This window comes from Meles meles, chromosome 9 (genome assembly GCF_922984935.1).
Source record: "Meles meles chromosome 9, mMelMel3.1 paternal haplotype, whole genome shotgun sequence".
NCBI lineage: Eukaryota > Metazoa > Chordata > Mammalia > Carnivora > Mustelidae > Meles > Meles meles.
In genome coordinates, this window is record NC_060074.1 from 4,928,656 (window position 1) to 4,951,891 (window position 23,236).

Genomic DNA, 23,236 nt, shown 5'->3' on the forward strand with positions numbered 1-23,236 from the left:
AACAACCCACAGGATAGGCAAGGTCTGAGCTCCCCCTACTGGTACAAGGCTGTTCCCACGTCATGAACCCGGTTAAGGGACCATGCCCGCCAGGTCCAGGGAAAAACAGATTTGCAATCAAATGTCCAAGAGGAGGAGGAGTTAAACAAGTTAAAACAAAAAACAAAAACAAAACAAAATAAAACAAAAAACAAAAACCAGCAAAACAGAAAAACAACTATACTCACTCTAAAATAACCTCTGTGAAAGGAATATGCGAAAGACATCTTTACAAATACTGACTGCTCCTGCAAGTCTCCACCACGACTGGACCGGGTTAGGAGGGTGAATTAAATGACTGTCACTCTCTGGGTGCTCTGGTGTTCTCATCTGCTTTCCAAAATGTCAGTAAGCAGAGATATTTTGCTGTTGTTTGGTTTTGTTTGTTTGTTTGAAGACTTTACTTATTTTGCGAGAGAGAGAGAGAGAGAGAGCAAGAGAGCAAGAGAGCACAACCAGGCAGAGCAGCAACGGGAGAGGGAGAAGCTGTCTGCCTTCAGCTCAGGTCATGATCTCGGGATTGAATCCCACGCCCGGCTCCAATCCCGAGATCACGACCTGAGCTGAAGGCAGACGCTTAACCCACTGAGCCACCCAGGCGCCCCTAACAAGCAGGGTTTAACTGCAGTGGCGTTTCTATATCCCTCTAACAGCACATGTGAAATGTTCCCCTCTAACGGCACACGTGAGAGGCTACAGGCTTTGGAGAAAAATGGGGTAGCACCATGGAATTTCAACAAAATCTACCTAATATTTCCAACATTTCTAATATACAGCCGTGTGAACTGGGAAACTCAAGGGGGAAGTCATAAGTTTTATATTTCAAGCCACTCAAATTAGTCGTCTCCAGAGGGGGAAAAATTACATGTGAGAGTCCCAGCAAATACAGGTAAATGCGCTACGGTGGGACCACCCGCAGTGACAGAGCAGGAGAACCGCCCGAAGGTGCTGCTGGTGATAAGCGGCTGCAGAAAAGCAGAATGAAAGAAACGGAACTCCCACTCTTTGAGTCAGCAGAAGGGAGCTGTTTCATGATATTTGCTATATTCGTAAGGCTGCAATTTGATTATATTGGATTCTGTTATCACAATCTGTTACATATCCTACATAGAATATAAATACGTAAAGCCATTTAAAGGCCAAATTATAGAGCTCTCTATTTTTATATTTTACCTTTTACTGCCATACCACTGGTGATGCTTAAGTGGTATAAATTAAAAATGGTAAAAGCAAAACAAAAACATTAATCTATGAAAGCTTTATTTGAAAAACCCCGGGTTGAAATCCCAAAAGTACATCAATCTGTTTCCCTCGTGAAGTCGGAGAAAATTGCCTTAAATGAGTATAATAAGCCCAATGCATGGGCTTTTCATTACTTATTTTTATTTTTATTTATTTATTTTTTTTAGTGATACTTTCTATGAAATATTTTCATGTCCTGGAAGTAAACTCCATCCTCATTCATGCTGAATGTGAATGGAGGACTTGAGGACTACAAAGTGAGGTCATGAGACTCTGTTTCCCTCCTCCGTTCCAGATCCTTCTCTACACAGGAATACAACATGTTTGCTCCTCCCCCTGGTGGTACAGAAAGGACTGAAAAATGACTGCAGTAGATGGGGGACGCCCATGAACTGTCACCGTCTCGCTGTCCCTGCTGCCACTCCCCTGGTCAGGTCGAGGTCAGCTTTACTTGTCCTTCCAAAATAATCTTTTCCCCTGGTTTCTTTTCCTCTCTTATCTCATCTACAACACAATCTCCACACGGCAGAGAACAGCCTTTTAAAAATAAGGCAGATTATATGACTCCCTTTCTCAGGCTTCCCCTGACACTGTGAGTAAAATCCAATTCCTTAGTGCTCTCTACTTCTACCATTCTCCTGCTCAGTCCCTGGGCTCAAGCTACACGTAGTTTCTTTCTGTCTCTGGATTGCACTAAGATCGCCCTTGGAACATTGACATTCACTCCCTCTTTGCTCCACATGCCCTGCCTCCGATTCTTAGAGCACATTTCTTTTCTAAAATTCAGGAGTTCAGTGCAAATCTCTCTCTTCCCACACAACCCAATCGCTTTGTATTACATCCCGTTGTATTACATCCCGTTGTTTTACTTTATTAAACGGAATGAAATGTTCTTATCTATTTACTTGCTTACTTTATGTCTCTTTCTTCCCTTTAGAATTAAGCTTCATGTTAACAGGGACTTTTCTATATTTCAAGCATCTACAACACGGCTGGCAGGACGTCTAATAGCATCGTGCTCTCTTACCGGTACCAAGAGAATACGCGATGTCACACAGGGATAAGTACTATAGTATCAAAGACACGTGGAACAAATGGTTTCAATAAAAAAATCTGTGTGTGCATGCACGTGTGCACACACACACGCATAAGGGACTAATACGCCGATGTCCCATCACACGACACAAATAGCATAGATGTTCCTCTGATCTGTGCAAAATTCCTACTTAACAGCAACACTCGCCTTTCAATCAAATTAATAAATGTTTAATATATTTCTACGTAAAGGACTGCGATTTTTAAATTTAAATCCCAGACTTTAAAATATACGGCAGACTGCACACGAAACAACGGATGTGTGGGAAAAACTGGACACCAGGGGCTTGACTTTAAACCTGGCTGTGCCCCGAACCACATGGTCCTTGACAAGTGACTCAGTCTTTGTGCCTTTTCTTTTCTTCATCAGGAAAATAGAGATGATACGTCTTTCTGGAAGAGTTATAGCAGGTATTTACTGTATGGTTGTGAAATACCTGACACGGAGGAGGCATTCATTATCAGTTTCTTAATAAAAATACGAATTAGTCTTCGGAGTGTTAAACACTGGGTTTATCAACGACTGGGGAAGATTAGCCAGAGGAGCGTTAGTGGCTCATGTAATTATAGACACATACATATTCGTAAATTAGCGGATGTGTCTTTATCAGTGTTTCCGTAGTTACTCAATCTGGAAGCAGCATATACCTAAAACTCATGCCCTATGTGAAGCACTTTCCATCTCTTCCTCATCACTCCCAGGAAGCGCAGGGAGTAGTATGCAACTATTGCGTTTTTCTTCTGCTTGGCCTTGTTCCAGGCATAAAAAAATTAGAGACTTTGTCAAAAGAAATGCTCCCTCAGCATTACCAGTAAATACAGTGTGCTAGAAATGTCAATAATAGTACTTTTTAATTCTCAGCTATTTAGAGCTAAAAACTACTTAGAAAAAGTTAGAAAAATATCTTTGGATTAGAAAAAAAAAGTCTTTGTCAAACCAACTATATCATTATACATAATGGAGTCCCTTTCATAAATTCATTAAGCCAATGATTTGGAGTTCAAAGTATGAATCATAGATTGTGAATTCCTTTGATTTTTTTTAAGATTTTTTATTTATTTGAGAGAGAGAGAGAGATAAAGAGACAGCATGAGCAGGGGGAAGGGCAGAAGGAGAGGGAGAAGCAGCCTCCCTGCTGAGCTGGGAGCCTGATGTGGGCTCCATGTGAGGACCACAAGATCATGACCTGAGCCGAAGTCAGATGCTTAACCCACTGAGCCACCCAGGTGTCCCTCCTTTGATTTTTCATCTTTTTTGTTATTTATTTATTTAGAGAGTATGTGCATGCATGAGTGGGGGTGGGGGAAGACCAGAGGGAGAACTAAACCAGGCTTCACCCTTAGCAGGAATCCCATGGGGGGGTTGGACCCAACCCTCAGATCATGACCTGAGCCGAAATAGAGTCTGACGCTTAACTGACGGAGCCACCCAGGCTCCCCTGATTTTTAATATCTTTGTTTAAGAAATGTGTTTCATGGTCAGGTATTCTTGAAAAGCACTGTTTCAACAAAATGTCACACGCTTCTTACTGGAAGATTTTTTCAGTCTTTCACATGTGGCTAAGGTAAGCAATGGCTTCAGTTTTAGCAGAAGTGAGGAGTTTGCTGAATTTTCTGTGCTAAAACTGGAAAAGTCTTCGGCAAATGGAAACAAGCTGGTCATCCTATATGTCACTCTTCAAAAGGAGTGAAAATATACAGCATTACCCAATCTCACTTACCTGGGTACCCTCTGGTATAAGGGCATGCTGAACCCTTCGAGCTCCACAGAACACACTCTCAAAAGCGCCAGGGAGGGGAAGGTTGTCAGCACTATTACTCAGCCGTATTAAATTATGATTTCAATCTTTGTCCTGTCTGGCAAGAATGAAACCGATTTTTTCTGAATAAAATATGTCCTGGCAGCATTAAATGCTAATTTAGATGGTGGGGAAATGTGTATGTGTGGTAGAATTAAGAAGAACTTCTAGATCTGGGACACATTTTTCCTGGTTTTCTAAAAACAAATGCGTTAGGGGTATAGAAACAATTGAGAGGGGAAGTGCATTTAATGAGTAAATATTATATGGGCTAGCAGTGGACAGAAATGTTAAGAGTTAGAACATGACAAAAACAAGAGTCTACCCAACCCTGATGCCACTTAAAGTCCCACGTTTTGTTTCCTAATTGGACACTGAAACTCTATTTCTAAAAAACATTAAACATCACTGCTTTCTCCTTTCTTCTGACATTTTGCATTGAAATTCCTTTTCTCTCTCATCAGACTGCTCTCCTTTCTTGTTTCTCCAAACTCTTCTTTTTATCTCCCACAAATATCTTCTTTTATATCTGAGCACGGCATTACCACATCGCTCCAATTTCATTGACGGGGGGGAAGAGAAGGAATGGAAAATGGTGGGGTGAGGGCTGTGACTCAGAACACAGAATCGCTCTCTCCTCATTTCGTAAGGAATCATGTCTCTTCTGGCGTTTCTAACGCCTAATCTAAGCAAGTTGAGGGGCACAGTTAGCACTTACTGGGGAGGAGAAGAGTGGACTCTATGCACATATGTGTCTGTTAATTGCTATTGTATGAGTTGATATTGCCCTGTCAGTTCATTTATCCGTCCATTATTTGATCCAATATTTATCAAGCACCTACTACATGCCGGGCACAGTTCTATGGAACTCTGCTGGTAGTGACTTGACTTTATACTCTAAAATCATCGCTCTAGAAGCCCACGGCATCACACGGGGGCTCTGCATTCCTCTCCCTTAGACTGTTCCGAATTTCATAACAGCTGAAGTTCATGGGGTTCTGCTCCCTTATTTCATGAGGTCAAGACAGTTTCTGGATGAAAGGAACTGGTATCCAGTGTTTTATTTTGCAAGTAATATTCCTTGATGCTAAAGTACATTTTACGTGGGATAATCATTGTAACTCCTTGCAGACTTAGAAAAGATAGGCTTTTCTCACTGGTTCAGTGTCAAATAAATGAAGGCATCGAATGGCTTTCCAATTGATTCTATTCTCTGGCCAGAGTCATTCAGTATTTTAATAAGTAATTCGGATGTGAAATAAAGTATTCACATAGGGTAAAATTACCTCAATTACCTACAAACTAACTAACTAGAATCTTAAAATAACTTCAATTTTTTTTTTCTCCGCACACCACTTTTAGGAGAATCACAAGTGAACAAGTTGATATACTAGTTATCAATCATTCTTTTCACAAAATAAAGAAAAGATGAAGGCAAAAAACCTTTCAGATTAAGCTTGCAGCCTATTTTTGCTAGACTCCTCTCTGATTATCTTGATTTTCTTGGGGTCTTGGATATATACATGGGGTTTTTTTTGAAGCTTGTTTAGGTTTGTGAATATCATCTTCTTGCCTATCCTTGATGGGATTAGTTATGCTCTGATTTTTTTTTTGTTTGTTGTTTTTCAGTTCTCTTCTATGAAATTAAAATAGTTCTACAGTTATGTTAGCACACAAAGCCCTTCACATTCAACTTTTATTTCAGATTTCAAATAATTTGATCAGTAGCTTGTAATGTGAATGAAAACATTTTGAAATTCAAGCACACCTTTTTGCCGTTGGTGCCAGCGCCTTAGTTCAGCTGAACAAACATTTAATGAGGTCCTACTAAGCACCAGGTCTTCTGGCCTGTGTATCGGGCATTAATCATAATTATCTCTAGGCAAATACAGAAACAGATTATTTCAGTGAATGAGGTTGAGGATACAAGGTAGAATTGATGAGAGGTATTTAGACCAATGAGGGGACAGGAGGAAATCGTCCTGTAGAATATGATCCCTGATTTAGTCTTGGAAGATTAATCATATTTAAGCAGAAGCATGGAAAGGCTTTCAGGAAGAAGAAAGAGCACCGGCAAAGCAAAGAGGCATGAAATCAAGTGCATCCCAAGGACTCCTGTCAATGAAAAGTTGTGCTGGCGTGTCGAGACTGGGGTGAGGAAGAGTGACGAGGAAGACAGAGAGGCAGGAACTGGAACAGTTCTGGAGGTCTCCGTGTCTCCTACTGGAAGACTGACTTTAATCCTAAGGATGGCGGACAGTCATTGTTACGGTGTTAGCAGGGAAATGATATGTTCAGGTAAGTGTCTTATATAAGTCATTCTGACTGTGTGAGTAAGAAAAATTTTAGGATTTCAAGACAAAGCAGGGAGACCTGTTAGGAGGCTTTTTTTCAACATTATAGACGAGGGATGACTAGGGACGGACGTAGGGGAGTGGTAGATGGTCTGGAGATACACATTTGAGAACTACCCACAATGGAAAAATCCAGTGTGTACTGATTTATAGGATTAGACTGGCTTTCTAACTCTGACATGTCCTATTTCAAAGCACAGCTTGGCATATGGGAGCTCACTCTTAGTGAAAGGCCAAGAGAGTTTCCTGAATCAATGCCTGAGCATTGGACACTACGGACTTCAAAAGCAGTGAGAGTATGAGCTCCAGAGCATAGCCATTTCCTATCATCCCACCATTTAAGATGCAGTATAACAACTCTACAACTAATTCCCTTCTTTTTCTAAACTGCCAGCTGTGTTTCTCTTTAATTATATTTAAAAATAACACCTACTTTCAAAGACAACCGCATTCAAGCTGCTATTATGGTTGTCTTTTGAGTAAGTGAATAAAGTCTTCAACATTGTACACTCTCCAATCCTTAAAATCTCAGAAAGCATCACGAAGCTCAAAGGGTTGAGGAAAGATAATGCTCTTTAGCTCAACATGTCTTTTTACCAAGTTTCCAACCAATACCCTTTAAATCAATGCGTCAGAAATTCTACTTGCCAAAGGCCATGTTTTTGTGTTAGGGCTACGGTCTCTGGAGAGGACTGTCAGTGTATCTGGAATGACTCTTGTCCTAATTTAGTGCTTACAAGATCATGAGAAGTTTCTCAGTTTTGCCAGGAATAAATATGGGTAGAGCACATTAATTTTACATAGAAACCATCATAAAGATGGGTTTCTTTTTTAACCGATTTCATATTAATGATCTGTCTGTGACCTTTACCAAAAAAAAAAAATAAATAAGGTAATAACAAAACAGTCACCTATTCAGCCAAACTATAGGATTAGGGAGTGAGAAAGGCATCTGGAAAATGAGAAAATGGGGGAAAAGATTAAGGTTATAAGAAATATTTAATTACGAATAGATTCCGTTTAAATGATCCATCTGAAGAACAGACTCTCGGAAGCATCAGACCTTACTTAAAACCCAGTTAGCCCCCTTTTATTCTGCTCAAAGACATCAGTAAGGAATACAAAACTGTCAGATTTTTCTGAACCAGTTTACTAACTGACAGGCTGTGGAATGATTCTTTTGGTTTGACTCATTGAACCAGGATGCTAACATTATTTAAACATTGTTTTCTATTTATCTCTGGATTTGTTTTTTAATTCTAAAGCTATAAAAACTGTGTAATTTACCAGAGAAAATGAAATTGCTCTTTGTTAAGTACACACTGAAAATCATACACTCCAATATGTATTGTACATTTAGTACAGTAAAAAAAAAGCGCTATGTTTTCAAATCCAAATTGGAAACCAATTCAGTGCAATTTGGCGTGCACTGCGGCATACAGAGAAATTCCTATGTATTGGTAACAAGTGAAATTTTTTTGCTCGCTAAAAAATATTAAAACAGAAGAAGGACATCTTCAATAAAACCGCAAATAAAAAGTACCTTAAGAGAAAAAAATGGATTAGACTATGGTAAAACCGGTAATATCTGTTCAGTAAAGGGCCACAGACATTGCCCCTCAGATGGGGAGCAGACTGATGTATCTAGGATAAACAAGAGGTTTTCCAGAGAATAAACCACAAACTCCTGGAATCAGCGATCACCAGACAAAAGAAACTCTGTCTTTTCTTCCTCCCTTACTTCAACACAGTGCACAGTCCACACAGATCTTGTAAAATCACCAGTCAGATCGCAACATTCTCTCTGCTCTCGACTCCCAGCGACTTCTAGTTCACTCACGGGAAGAGCCAAGGCTTGCCTGAAGGTCTGCAGGGTCATCCCACCTCTCTTCTCCTCTTCAGGCGCCCTCTCCCTCACTTTAGTCCAACTAACACCCTTGGATCCCCAAGGAAGCTTTCGCACTTGCAGTTGTCCTAGAAGGCCCTCCCTCTCCTCATCTGTGCGTTTTGCTCCTCTTGGTCCGAGCCTTCCTGATCGCCCTAAGCTAATTAGTAGCTCCCCGCAGGCCCTTCCACACACAACTTCTCCTTATCCCACTTTTCCCTCCTACAGAGGAGTCATTGCCCTATGAGCGTCTGTATTTTCCTCTGCTTATCGTTCACTGTTTGGTCCCTCCACAAGAAGTAAGTTCTGTATAAGAAGAGTTCGCAGAAATGCGAACTGTTTTATTTTTCGTTTAAGTGTTACAGATTATAAAGGCCGCCGTGACACGACGTTCACATTTCCCCACTCACCCACTGGGAGTGCTGGACACAGACAGTTCACAGCTGACTCTCTCCCGAGGTCCTGTGTGCAGCTGACGAGGGCCACCTGGACCAAGGCAACAACACTTCCTCCCTGGGGTTTCCCACAGCAGCGGTGGCCAGCAGTGAGATGGGAAGGCCAGCCCCACGGTCCTCATTCAGCACCACGACTGGGGCCCTCCCATCTTGAGAGCTCCAAGCAGCCCTGGCGTGGCTGGTTGGTTGGTTGGTTTTTAACTGCACCAGTTCAGCTTCTCCCTCCGCGCAGTCTTACTTTCCAGTTTCTTGTTATTTACAGTATATTTAACATTACACTTCTGCAGGGGATTATTTTTCTTTTGATAATTAGAATCATAATTTTCCCATTGTGTGCTGAGCAGAGAATTTACATGTAATCTCTCTGAGAGTAAAACACTGTGTCATGTTCATTGTTACTGCCGCAGAAATCTTACCACAATACTAGGTTATATTAGATTTGTTCAATTCAACGGAATTCCTGGATATAATCAAATTCAGATTAGAAACATGGATTTTTTAAAAAATAATTTTCTGGTTCTCAAACTTCTTACAATACTGTTTGCTACTTTTTAGCAAACCACATAATCAGAAATAGCAGCTTAGGGTCTAAAATTTGTTGCAATGTAAACATCTCTTGCTTTATCCAAAATGTCTGTAAGGTAAATGTCTTATTATAGACATCTGAGTAATACCATACATATACAGTTAATTTGCACAGGGCAATTTGCATTAAATAAAAACATATAATTGGTTTCACACAGTGAAGTTATCACAATTATCTGGATATTAAATATCAGTCTTTATATTAATAATGGATATGAAATTGATTTGTTACTATACATATCTGACAGTCATCTATTTAATAGTCTTAAAACTATGTGATTATATAAATTCTATAATAAGGGCCAGTGCTTCCTTGAACCTCATGAAATGAAAATATCCCCGTGGTACCCACGCATTATCCTTAGAGACCTTTCATGTCTACAGATATTATCACACAACGTCCCCTAAGATGTTATTAAAATTTAATTGTGGATTTTCCCATACCCATAGCAAGATAATACATTTGTAATTATTTTAATAATTAAAATATATTTTTCACTTTACTGGATTTATTTTTTGTTTTTAAATCTATCCAAAATCGAATCAATCCAGAAATATTTTTTAAAAGAGAATAATGGAAAATATTTAGAGCTTTGTCTTCCTCATATGATGGAAGACTGAGAGAAAAGCAGAGGTTAAAAATTATCCTTTAACCACCCACACACGCCTGGGTTTTGAGAGGAGTTTCTTTAATACTTCTTTCTTACTGCAGTATTTGTTGCTTAAGGAAGTCCGTGGGTGGATAAGATGTTATTATCCCTCCCACACACACCCGTTTTCTTATTTACAACATTAAATCTCCATATATATAAGTACTTGAAACACCAACCCTTTTCTTTCAACTACATTCTGAAATTCTTTGGAATTTGGTCCACACATTACCTTCCTATAGGACACATTTATAGTTAATTATAGTTTATCCTGATTTTTTTCAAGTATGAGTCTAATCCAAATAGGGTGTTTGAAGTGGACACCTTTCCAACTTTTGTCTGAAAACAGAATTCCAACTTCTTGCCTGAAAACAGCAAGTCTTATGTTCAAAACTAATAATACAAAATTATTCTTCATATTAATGTTTCCTTAAACACTAAGAAGATACAGTCATCGACATGGGAAAAGCCAACCTTTAAGATTTGCATACGATACAGACTACCTTTATAAGTGAACGCACATTTGTAGTTCATGCTGGAGACATAGTAAACATGTTTTATCTAAATGAAGTCAGCCCCTTGAACTGTTTCATCTAAATAAGTAGATCGATAGTTAAAAATTTTTAAATCCCTATAAAACATGTATAATGTTATGAAAACTTTATATCCCTTTCTTATTGTAGTAAAAATGTTCCCTCAAATTAATGACAGATATGCTCTTGTGCAAATGGGTTAAATTTAAGTTCTTTTAAAGTGATCAGGTCTAATCTTCATTGCTAATATAAAATTTATTTAAAAAACACAAGATAATTTTTAAAGAGTAAAAAACTTATGTGTTTCGAAGTGATTCTGGATTTGGAGTTTTAATGATAACATTTATAATAGCCACACATGCAATGTGTTTTGCAAATAAATTTGTTCCCTTCACTATTCAGATCAATTCTTTCCAGTTGGGAATTATATTAACTTTTGTTAAAAGAAATTAGAAAAATAATCATTAACCACCCAAAGTGCTTGCAAAGATGCCCCAATTATTAACTAAATATACATTATTGAGACTATATCCTACAGAGGCCAGTTAGAACAAGCACTAGCTAGGATTGATGTATTAACCAAACAATCACAGGTAATTTAATCACTTCTGGTTAATTCAAAGGAAACTGATTCTGGCTCCTCTGATACCTTGGTAATAAGAACTGTCAGAATACAGACGCGAGTCCATCTTCTACATAGTCAAATACACTTTATGTACAATCCAATGGATATGTGAATCGGAATTCTGCAGGTTCCTCTAGGTTTTTAGGTTACAGTTATTCAGGTTTTTTGGCATCTCGTAATGAAGTAAAAAATTAAAGAAAATTAAAATCATTACTATTTCAGAGCAATGTAAGACAAAGACCGGAAAAAAAGTAATTTAGTTAAAAAAACTGGTCTCTGATTTAAAAAATAGTTTATGCAGTAGGAGTAAATACTCAGTATCACAACTTTCAGATCAACAACTACTTAAAAAAGAGTACAACTAAGAACTAAATAGGATATACGTTCTTTTCTTTTTCTAAATCAATTATCATTAAGAAGTTTTTTTTCCTTTACGTTACTCTAAAGTACCTATAATTGAAAGAAAAAGTAAAAAGCAAACAGAAGAAAATAAGAAAAGGAAAGTGGTTTCCCACTTATATACAAAGTTCAAGTTATAAGCATCATATGCTTGACATCAAAATTATTTCCTAAAAAATTACCTTATTTAGATCACTGGATAACATAATGAAACCCAAATTTCAGTATAGAATGCCATAAAGAAGAGTGAAGTTGATTTCATTTTCACTTGAGTCAGCTAATTAAATTGATTGAAAGTTGGAAACCAGTGTCTGGTTAAACTATGTCTTCTTAAAAAAATCAGTTAAAATGAAGAAATGGTATGTGGTATGACAGGAGACTCAAACAAAAAACGTGTATCGTGACATTTTAATAGAGCAATGAAGATTTTCTGTGTTCTGTGGTCTAGTTTGTTTTGTTTTTGAAGATGCTAAAAAATTAACAAGACTTGTTGCATGAAAAGTGGCACAGCTGAAACCCAACACAGTATCTGCAGAATTAGGTAATCTATACACAAAGAGTAAATGCATCTAGGAAATAAGTGGGATTTTGCACAGGAACTACTCCCTTCCAAATGCAAAACTTTAAAAATTGATTAATTCCTTAATATTCCGACAGTGAAATATCTACTCAAGAAACTATTTCTTTCCCTTTCTTTTTATCTTTAAGATTTCGTTTGTTCTCTTAAGCTCTTCTTTTCAAACAGCTAGAGAGGCTTTCTTAGGAATACTATATTAATTGGCCAGAGGGGCCGGCAAGAAAACAATTTCTCAGAAGTAGTGAAGGACTGTCCTAACGTCAAATGACTGTCCCATGTCATGTGACTTTGAAATACATTTTATGCTCTCATGGTAATAAACCTTGATTCTTGTTCAGTTTTGTCTTTATGGGAACAAAACTGTGCTCCAATATAATTGGTTGTAATTGTGTTCTCCGCTTATTGCTTCTTTAAACTAGTTGAGCCTTTTGTTACATAAAGCACCTTGTTAAATCTCTTAAGTATTGCTCCAGCCAGGTAAGGGTGTAAGTCAGATCTTTCCTGAACCCGAGACCTTCTTTTCCTTATCTTTCACCAAATTCTTCGTTTAAAAACTAAAATTTACTTAGAATCATACATTTGATCATTTTATACAACTTAAGGAAGGCCTTAAGAATGTATGTTTTTGTACATGATCTTTTTATTTTTCTTGTAGAAATTTTATCTAATTCTTTTTCTTGTTATGTATAAAGGTGGAATTTTGTTTGGGTTTCATTTGAAAAAACATTTTAGGAAATTTACAATGAAGGTTCAATTCATAAATAAAGTCTTATTTGGCAGGCAGTTCATCAGATCAGATTTTAAAAGTTTCTGCCTCTCTTTTATCTTATCTACGTCCTTAAACACATAATTTAATAATGAAAACATGTCTTGCTTAGTAAAAATAGATTAACGTAACCAAAGAAGTAAAGATACCAAATTATTTTCATTGGCTTAAATTCTGTTAATCATTTTTACTTTCTTTTATTAGAAGAAAGCTTTTAGTTTCAATTTATTGATCTGATAATTAAGACTTGTTTACATGATAGTTATGTATGTGTTAACATCAATATCTGGCAATTTAGGGCAATATTATTATTTTAATATCTCAATATTTAAGCGATTTCTTCATTAATTCTTTTTTCCCTGCCAAATGACCTTGGAGGTTTCTGTTAGGAACTTCTGACATGTATATCTGTCTCAAAGATAGGCCAGGCACAAACAAATAAATGAAAAAGAAAGATTAGATGAGATAAAGTTCTTAACTAAGATTCATAGATCTATTAAATAATTTACATGGCATATACATTTGCTTAATAAGTAGAACGATACTTTTTCATTTGCCTCTTTCCTAAAATGTAAACTGTGAATTTGTCTCAGATATCTGTAACGGTAAATGCATAAGTAAACATCCATAAATAACATCCACATGTAAGTCTTCAAATATATAAAAAGACAATTCTTACCTCCATCTCCAGATCCTGATCCTGCATCTGGGAAGGGGAAAAGAAATACTTTGGTTTTGTTTGAAAAACATATTCAAAAACTATTTATGACTTTATATAGTTCATGTTTACTTCCTTTATTAAGACAGTCATATAATGGAGAAAATTAATAATACTTAATCTGAAAGTGTATATTCACATCCATTTAATTAAATTTGCATAATATAAACTTATAAAATAAATTTTCTATTATTTTCATTCTTAAACTTTGTAAAAAACTATTATCTAGCTTTGATATTATATCCTATTTTGATTATTACATTCTAAAATTGACTATGTAAAAATCTGTCACATTTTTATTTTAACCAGGATGAATTTGGTGCCATTAACCAAAAAAAAAAAAAAAATTAAAAATGAAATGTTTATAACAGTGAGATTCAGAAATTAAACAGGCTAAGGCATGTGGCAAATAAACTCATAATTCAGGCTTATATTATTATAAATGGCATATACATGAAAAGAAAAACAGTTTACAGATGATTATCTTTTTATATAATTGCTAATATGTTTTCCAAATACCACAATTGTGGATGAGTTTATTTGCTACCAACAACATCCTTTGTTTCTGAAATCGATAGAAAAGGGAGATTAACTTTTGTCTTTGTGCTTAAAATTGGATACACCCTCAGTGATGCTGGCAGGAAAAAAAAAAAACAAAAAAACGATACCCTCCTGCATTTCTCTCTATTTCTTCTCTCCCCTCCTTCCTACATAATTGCAGTTGGTCAAAGTTGTCTATTTCTGACAACTTAGTTCCCACAGACACCCAGTTTTCTAGCTGGGCGTCAAGACCACTCATTTTCCATCTGATTCTACCTGTTAAGTGTAGACATCATTCTCCTTCTGCCTTCCCACTTCTTTTCCTTCTAATACATTTGATTATGTATTTTTAGTGTTAACACTGGGGAGTAAGACTAATAGTGGTATTTTCTATCTGAAAGGCCCACATCTCACACTGAAATCTCAACCAGGATTCAAGAACTATACCAAATCCCACTTCCAGGAATTTGCATTTGATGCTTCCGATTTTTTTTTTTTAAGGAAAAAAAAAAGCAAAAACTGAAACCCCCATTACTTCTACTGGTTTGCCTCCATGACAGTTTGTGAGAGGCATGGTATAAAAAATGCGATGACATAGGAAAATGCAGAGGGCTGACATATGGAAGAATGGACGCCTCCCCACAGTCATCTTCTCATCATGTTAGGCATTAGCGGTATCATGAAGGAGGAGCATTTAAATGAAAAGCTTTGGTGGCGACTTACATTAACTAAATTTACAGGGTCTAACACTGTCTAAAATCAGAAAGCCAAGTTATTTATTAACTGCTAACATGACTAATCCATATGTCTTTAGGCCTGCAGAGTCTTTCTTTAAGGCAAGCTCATTGGTAAAACAATTTATAATAAAACCCCTTCTTAGTAAATATATAATCAAATAAGGATATTGATCATATGCCTTGACTGTTAAATGATTACAGATCAAGAAAGGCTGAAGGATTTGTCACCAAAATAGAAGAGTCCTGTCAACTGAGCTCCTAATCATAACCCATGGCACCATCACTTTTGGATGGGACAACGCTTGAATGGTCAATGTTTGTATACTTTCACAGCTAAAATTTTAACTAAATTTATTTCAATTAATTTGGAAGTTTAATTCAGTATTACTTACAATCATCAGGGGCTAACAGGTTGTACTATTATAGCACTAATATATTCCACGTATTTTGGCTAAATGTATAGTTTCTTTTTTCTTCCTCATTATGACTATAAACTTCTTTAAATCAAGAACCAAGTTTTATTCAGTTTTTTGTACTTATATGCACATAAAATATAGATTTAAACATATAGATTTTTATAGATTTTATAGATCTATAAACATATAGATGTTTATAGATTTAAACCTCCATTGTTTGATAACATAAGGTATATTATCTGACTTTCCTAAGCTTATTTGTCCTCTATTCAGTGAGTATAGGAATGTCCCTCTCATTGGGCATTTTTGAGGCTTACTGCACAACAGCAACTTTTAAATGCTTATCACTGTATCTGGAACATAAAAATTAAGATTTTGAATAGACATATTACTTATTCATCCACCCATTTTTCTAATAAATACATATGGCTTGGGAAAAGCAAAACAAACAAACAAAAAAACGGCAGTGGTATATCGGCTTGCATTTCTCAGGGATCTTTCTAAAAAGGCAAGGAGCATGGATCTTAGGACAACTTTTGTTTTATTTGACCCAAATTAGGTAAGTAGGAAAGAAAGGAAGAATAGATGGGAAATAATTACAAGTTCACTGTATCATTATGAAATAGTGATGGGAAGCTTTAATGGTTTCTCCAGTGTAAGATAAACAAGTAGCCTACTCAAGTCTTACTGGTGAGACGGAAATACCTAAGAAGTCATGCTCTTAATCTTGAAACTCTCAGCTTCTAGTTAGCGCATTTCTTATAATACAAAAATGCAAAATTGACAGTGAGGCTATTGAGCAGACTGTCCAATAGGAAACCATTTTTGGACCAAAAAAAAAAAAAAAAGACTTGTAAGTTCAATAAAATATAATAAAGTTATATCTTCTACTGCCTTTTATTCCTAGAGATCACAATTTTCTATCTCTATTCAGTGTCAAATAGCATTAAAAAATAAATGGAAAATCCACAAAGAAAGAGAATTTATTTTAGATCAAAAGTCAGAACCCTAAATTATTTACAGTCAGACCTGGTTAACCAAAGTGACTTTGGTTCCTCCATCATTATTCAGATCAAAAATCTTCTAGATTTACAATACAGTGGGAGACACATTGAACAAGACTGGCCTGGCGAATCAAATCCTACAGAAATCTCGGTATGTGAACCAGCTTCATATGGATTACTCAGTGGTGATTAAACGTTCTACTTGACTAAGTATTTATTTTCATAGTATAAACAACACATTAGGGACTAGCATGTGAAAACTTGAATGAACCAGGAGAATGTGATTGCCTGAGCCTTTAAGAACTTGGAGGTTGGCAAGTCAAGAAAGAGAGATTTTGGTACCAAATGTTGTTAGCCATACCATGACTTTCTAACTCTATTTTGACCACTGCCCACTGATTCTCATTCTGCTACTGCCAGAGACAGACCGGTATCCTATATGACCTTGAGTGGACAAACCCTTTCCTCAGAACTCCCTGGTGTTTGCCTCCATCGTTCTCTGTTTCTCAGAGTCAGAGTTTCCAAATTTTTTTCCCATGCAATTTGTTTTAACGTATCACTTTAAAACTCCATAGGTATAGCAGATTGCTTTTTCATAATTAGTTTGCTCCTTGTTTTTCTTTCTGTTTCCCCCATCTCTACCATGAGAGTAGGATGCTGGTCCTCCTCCCTCCTTACTGGGGAAGCAAGTCCACCGACTTGCCCCTGCTGCTGTCACTTTCACTCATTACATCTCAGACAGATCTCTGAGCGGCAGTGATCTGTTTGCTTTAGCAAATAAAGAGGACGTGGGGAGCCAGGAGGGGCATTCACTTCATGAGACTAAGAATCATATAAAAGAAAATACTACTTAAAAAACAAAATGAAAACAAAAAAGCCTACATCATCATGATGCAGTAATAATATTCTCTTTTGCTAATTCTTAGGAACTTTAATAGTCACGGATATAATTTGGAACACTATCAATTACTAACAGTCAATGGATTTAAGACGGTCTTTTAGAGAACACAAGCCTGTCTCCTTGCTCATTTACCGTACCGCCCCAACACACACATGGGTTTTAACACAGTTCTCTAGAATAGAAAAACTTGTTGCCCAAGGAATACTTGTTATCTAGTACTTGTTATCTATCTAATAAAACAGATTTTTCCTGGCACTATTCTATATTTTCACTTTTGAAGGAAGTTCATACTTTGTGTCTTTATTATTTCTCCCTGATACGCTTATGCCATCCAATTCCTCAGCAACGAGGACTTTCTGGAAAGATGCTTATGTGTCATTCACCACAATGATCACGGACACTAAAGATTCTTTAATATATGTGATTCTAACACGTCAAGACTAACCTGTAAACTCAGCTTTATTTTAAGGCATTGCTCTATCAAGTTGGGCTTTGTTCCTTTGTTTATTTTTCTTCCTGTAATGCTGTTTGGCTCTAACAATCAGTGACCAGGAGAGGAAAACCTGGAGAACCAAAGGGCGTGGGAAGCCAGTCTTCTCAGTCTTCTCACTTCCTTCAGAGCACTCTTGGGAAAGACAGCTCCAGAGATTTGTGCAATCTCAGGCCAACCGTGTTAGAAAGGATAGCTGTCTTTCACAAATACATTCTTCAATATAATCAGCTAAATGGTCGGAAGAACATTTTTATTGTGCTGAGGTTACCCACATTTTCACCTTCAAACCCACATCTGCAAAGCCGTCCTCCAGCAGATGATGCTGTTGTTCAAAACAAACAAGCCAACCTCATGTGTGCGCAGATACGTTTCTCTGTATTTGGCACCCAGGCAGGAAATCTAGAGTTCTAATCATATCATTCAACTGTCTGCACTTCATCAATAACATAGGTATTAAAATCAACATCCTTGTGGCAGATTTTCCCTTTCTTCCAGAAGTGATTTGAAATGTAAAAAAGACAAAATGAGAATAACGTATGCTTTGTACAAAAGAATGAGAGGCTTATCCAGCCGGTATATACAGTCCGAATTATTTACTTAGAGATAACATAACAGAAAAAGCAAGGCGCTGCTCCAAGGGTTTCAGGGAGTCTTCTGATCACACACGTACCTGCAGCACAGGATCCTTCAGACACCACGAGTATCTCGCTCTGCTGCTTGCAGGCGGCCTGCCGCAGGTAGCACTCGTTCTGGTAGCTCTCGCCATTGGAGCCGCACACAGGCACGTAGTCACTGTTGCACTGGGGACACACAGACAGAAGCTCGTGGTTAGCGCTAGAGTCTGCACACCTTCGACACCTTGAGGGGAGATAATCATTTACAAAAGAAAACACTTGTGTTCATTTTCAGCAATCCCCATTGTACCCACTAAAGTCTTTGACCTTGCAAGGGCATCATTCAAAGATACACAAAAGTAATGTCAAGTCAGCTAATCAGTCATTTGATTCAGATAGGGGGGGAAAACTTCTAAATTGATCAGGTAATTCCAGCAAAGTGATCTCGGCAAGCAATACTGAAAAGGCATAGCCACAAATGTATCAACATTATTTAATACTGTTTTTCAGATATACACCCATCTGGCTTGGTGGAAAAAATCGAAACGTGCTATAATAGCAAAGTTATGAAATATAGGTAATGCCTATCTGTGGTTAGAGTGGAAGTATACAGCTGATACAGCAATGAAACCAGTTACCCCTTAGTATGCTTTTTGTTTGTTTGTTTAATTTTAATCTTTACAATCTTCTAAATATTTGGATAAGAAATTTGGATTCCTAATTAATTTATCATACATCTTTAGATATTGCCAGATATAATGCAAGAAAAAAAACAACAAAATATGGAATACGGGGGAACAAACCAACAACAATTGAACCATATGCAAACGTTATTGGGTATTGAAAGTATGACTATTAATATATATTTCATAAAGAGAAAAGTTCACTTTTAAAACAGCCTCATTATAAAAAAGTACAAATTTTACAATGGAAATTGGGCAACCTACGGGGTATACTCATCATAACATAATCACACTCCAAGGCATTAGGGATACTTGGCTGTATCCTATACCTGCTAATTACACTAGAGATGCGATTATCTCATGGTTAATGCGATTATCTCATGGTCACTACTACTGCTGTGTTTCATTGTTCAACTGTAACAGACGTAATGACCAAGATGATTATTTAAAAATACCCACCTATGCCAGAAACTAAGTAAAGCAAATCACACAAACACATGCATATGAAAACACTTTTCTGTTTTCCAGTTCCTATTAAAGTATTTGGATTTTTGATAGCTTTAAATTTATAACACATACAAAATAAACCAATGATCTAGTGAGATGCTAGGAAAGTTTTAATATATATGATAATAAACCTAAAACTCTATCATGAGTTAAATTCAACTCAAAGATACATGCCAAAAAAAGACCGAATTCCCAATAAGGTAATAATCTTATAATAAAAACTCGAAGTTTATTTTTTTAGTCTATTTCCTTGGAATATCTGTGTCTTCTCCTTCTCCATCAACCATTTATCTCTTAACCTTTGCTTTAATGTAACAATGTCTTAATCATCCTAGTAATTTATATATGAAATGGGATAAGCCGATGTTCTCTGAAGTGAAAGTCTTAGTTTATGAGTCTTACTTTGTATCTGTTATTGAAAAACTGAAATACAGCTTAGAAATAGTGATATACTTTCCTTGCAATAGTAAATCCAAATTGTATGACACTCATATTATGATCTCCATAATTGCTAACATGGTGATTTAAATATGAAGTCATATCTATTTAGAAATTGCTTACATGTGATTAAAATGATTTAAATATTTTAAATATCACACATTTTAGAGATCTTTATTTCTGCAATTTCTAATCTAGATACCCTGGAAGCCCTTTATGTAGTATTTCCTTTTCACAGTTACATTACTGGCTCCCAGACTCAGTCTATCTGGGTGACTGCATTTTAAAACTGTTTTGATTAGAAACTTTTACTAATAAGGATCTTTTACTCACTAGGCATTCTTTTCTGATCAGGTGATACCTGCATAATGGCTGTCTTCCACAAGCTTTCTAAATATATATGTATGTTTAAACTTACACCTGAGAATTGACCAACCATAGGACCCCAAATCATTCCCACTACTAAAGAAAAAAGGCAACGGCAAAATGTCAGTGAGGAGCTGAATTCTCCAGCGAGTAGTACAGAGGGAACACCAGCCACATGGGGCTGGTGCTCATGTCAGAACCAGACTCTGAGAGGCAGGTGGAGGGACAGGTGCTTGATACATGTGCTGTGTTCGGGACTGGAGAGGATTTATGAGGACTCATTCACACTAAAATGGTATCTGAGCTAATGGACGAGGGATCAGGAAGAAGCGGACTGCTGGAAACATAGCATGGTCCACAGACTTGCTGACACTTCCAGGAGGCAGAAGATAGTCAACATGAGTGTGCTGGCTGGACCAGTTAGCTTCTCATGTTCAGGTACTAGCATTGTTGTCTTTGGCTACCTTTTAGTCTCCGTCTTCAAACCTGCTTACAGCACTGTAGATTATCTGGGTCCGCATTACCTTCTCTCCAATCCCTGGAACCGCTCTATTGATCTTTCCTATCTACTTCTGCAGAATACTCAGACGTAGCCAGTGGACAGGGGGTGAGGGCTGGGAAGTATTTATTATCTCTGTCAAGTGCTAGTACACAATGCTGATATGCATCTTAAAATATGGAATAAACTGATAAAGCACTCATATGCCACTTCTGAGGGATGCAGGAAGCCAAATGTGAACAGTGCGAAAAACAGAGCTGCCAAGTTCCGCGCACAAGCCAAGAGGGGGATTTGTACGGAGCTGAAAAGAGCTTAACTGTAGATTATCAGCGCGATGTTTTTGGCCTTTGGTACCATGACTTGCGCTCATTAATATGAATAATACAAGGACAAAGCAAACTCTAATTTATTACGGCTTGGGAGCAGAAGTCCGGTCCTGGTTTCTCCAATTTCTCTCATGGGCCTGGTGTAGGGCCTTGTACGCATCACTCAACTATTAACTATTTAACAAGTTTATAGCTCAGTTTCCCCATTTGAAATGGTTAACTAAGGCATTTGGGAGGATTAACAGAATCATATTTTTAAAATACTCCTTAACGTTCCTTTAAAAAAGAAATGTAAATAATTTGTCTCTCATGACAAGCATTTTTTATTTGAGTATAGTTGATGCACCATCTAACACAGACACTAAACACACACATCTAAAATTAAAGAAATACAGGAAAACAGAATAACCCTATGCATAAAAATAAGCTAAGTATTATGTTAAAATACGCCAAATTATCGGAAATAGGTCTTAGACGTAATCATGGTACTGCTCAGTCTCAGATGAAGGGACAGATTCGGATGTTAAGTGACTTGCTAAAGGCCACACAGCAGGCTGGTAAGAGGAAAAACAAGACTCGGGCCCAGATGGCTGGACCCATAAATGTATGTGTTGTACAAACTTCCTCTCAGGGGAAAAGTGATTCTATTTTTCTTAAGATGTTATAAAAATCTTAAGTTTATTTTCTAAATATGTGTTTTCCAGTGGCATGATTTTGCTCCAAAGAGCCCACATTGCTTGAGAAAGTAGCTACATACCACGCCAGTAGATTCGATGACTTGACATTTTACGATGGATGGAATTCACTCTACTACAAGTGAACAAAAAATGTATGTGAGAAGTTTTTTCATATGATTTATTGCTTGTTTGGTTAATAAAGATTTCTTCTAGCTGAGATTTCAGCATCTAGAAGCTATGTGTAACTTCTATTTTATAGATTGTCGGCACCTTCCAGAGTCTGGCGTGTAGAAGGTGCTCCACAGATGTTAAGAGAATTCTTGTTATATTCCCAGTTGTCAAAGGCTTAAGAAGAATGGCTTAGGATATGGTATGTTTCTTTTCCAAAAAAGAAAAAGATAAAAAAACCTGCACATGTTCCAATCCTTTGATCATTCCATAAGTAACTTTTTTCTTCTCTGTAACCACATTTCTTTAAATGAAAGAAAATATGACTTTAAGAATGGACAAGCCTGTGGCTATGGTGAAAGTGACTCTGTGTGACTTCTCAGACTCTGTCATTAAAGGATAGAGTTTCTATCTGACCCTTTCTCTTTTTCTGGGTGCTTGTCCTTGACACCCAGCCATTGTGGTATGAGGAAGCTCAGACTAGCACATATGGAGAGATCCACATTAAGGACCAAGGTGTACAGCTGACAGTCATATATATGAGTGGGAGCCTTGAGAAGAGTACAGAACCAAGTCTTTGAGTTCTCTCCTTCTCTCAGTCAATGCCAAAGGAAGCAGAGATGAGACTTTCCATTAAGCCTGTCCAGTTGTAGATTCATGAGCAAAGGAAATGTTCCTTATTCTCGAGCCACTATGTTCTGGGCAACGTTATGCAGTGCTAGGAAGTGGAACAACTGCATACCTAAAGCATGCTTATTAAATACAAATAGTGAATACTTAAAATAAATGATATCTAAAAAACATAAGCATTCACCATATTTTTAAGTTATAAGCTGGTATTTGGTCATTGTATGACCAGTGCTATGCAAGAATAACTCCATAAGCACCTTCCTTCCTTTTTTGTTTCCTTCCTTCCTTCCATGCATCCATCTACCCATCCATCCATCCATCCATCCACCCATCCATCCATCCACCCACCCATCCATCCATCCATCCATCCATCTGGTTGTCTCTGAATTTTTCTCTCCACAACTAATTTATAAGATTGACCAGCATGCTGTCTGATATTCAGATAGGAACAAGGTTCTGCCATTTCTGGAACTCATATCATCACCAAAAATCAGTTGTTGTACTATCTTTGATAC

At 37.1% G+C, this 23,236-nt stretch overlaps 1 protein-coding gene across 1 annotated transcript in view; it reads right to left on the bottom strand.

Annotated features, from left to right (window-relative positions):
* Positions 1 to 23,236, bottom strand: part of TMEFF2 (transmembrane protein with EGF like and two follistatin like domains 2) — a 226,160-nt gene that overhangs the window by 197,398 nt on the left and 5,526 nt on the right. The window contains exons 3-4 of the mRNA XM_046019892.1: positions 18,484 to 18,613; positions 13,684 to 13,710 (exon numbers count right to left, since the gene is read on the bottom strand). Coding sequence (XP_045875848.1) covers positions 13,684 to 13,710; positions 18,484 to 18,613 — 157 coding nt within the window. The remainder of the gene's footprint in view (positions 1 to 13,683; positions 13,711 to 18,483; positions 18,614 to 23,236) is intronic.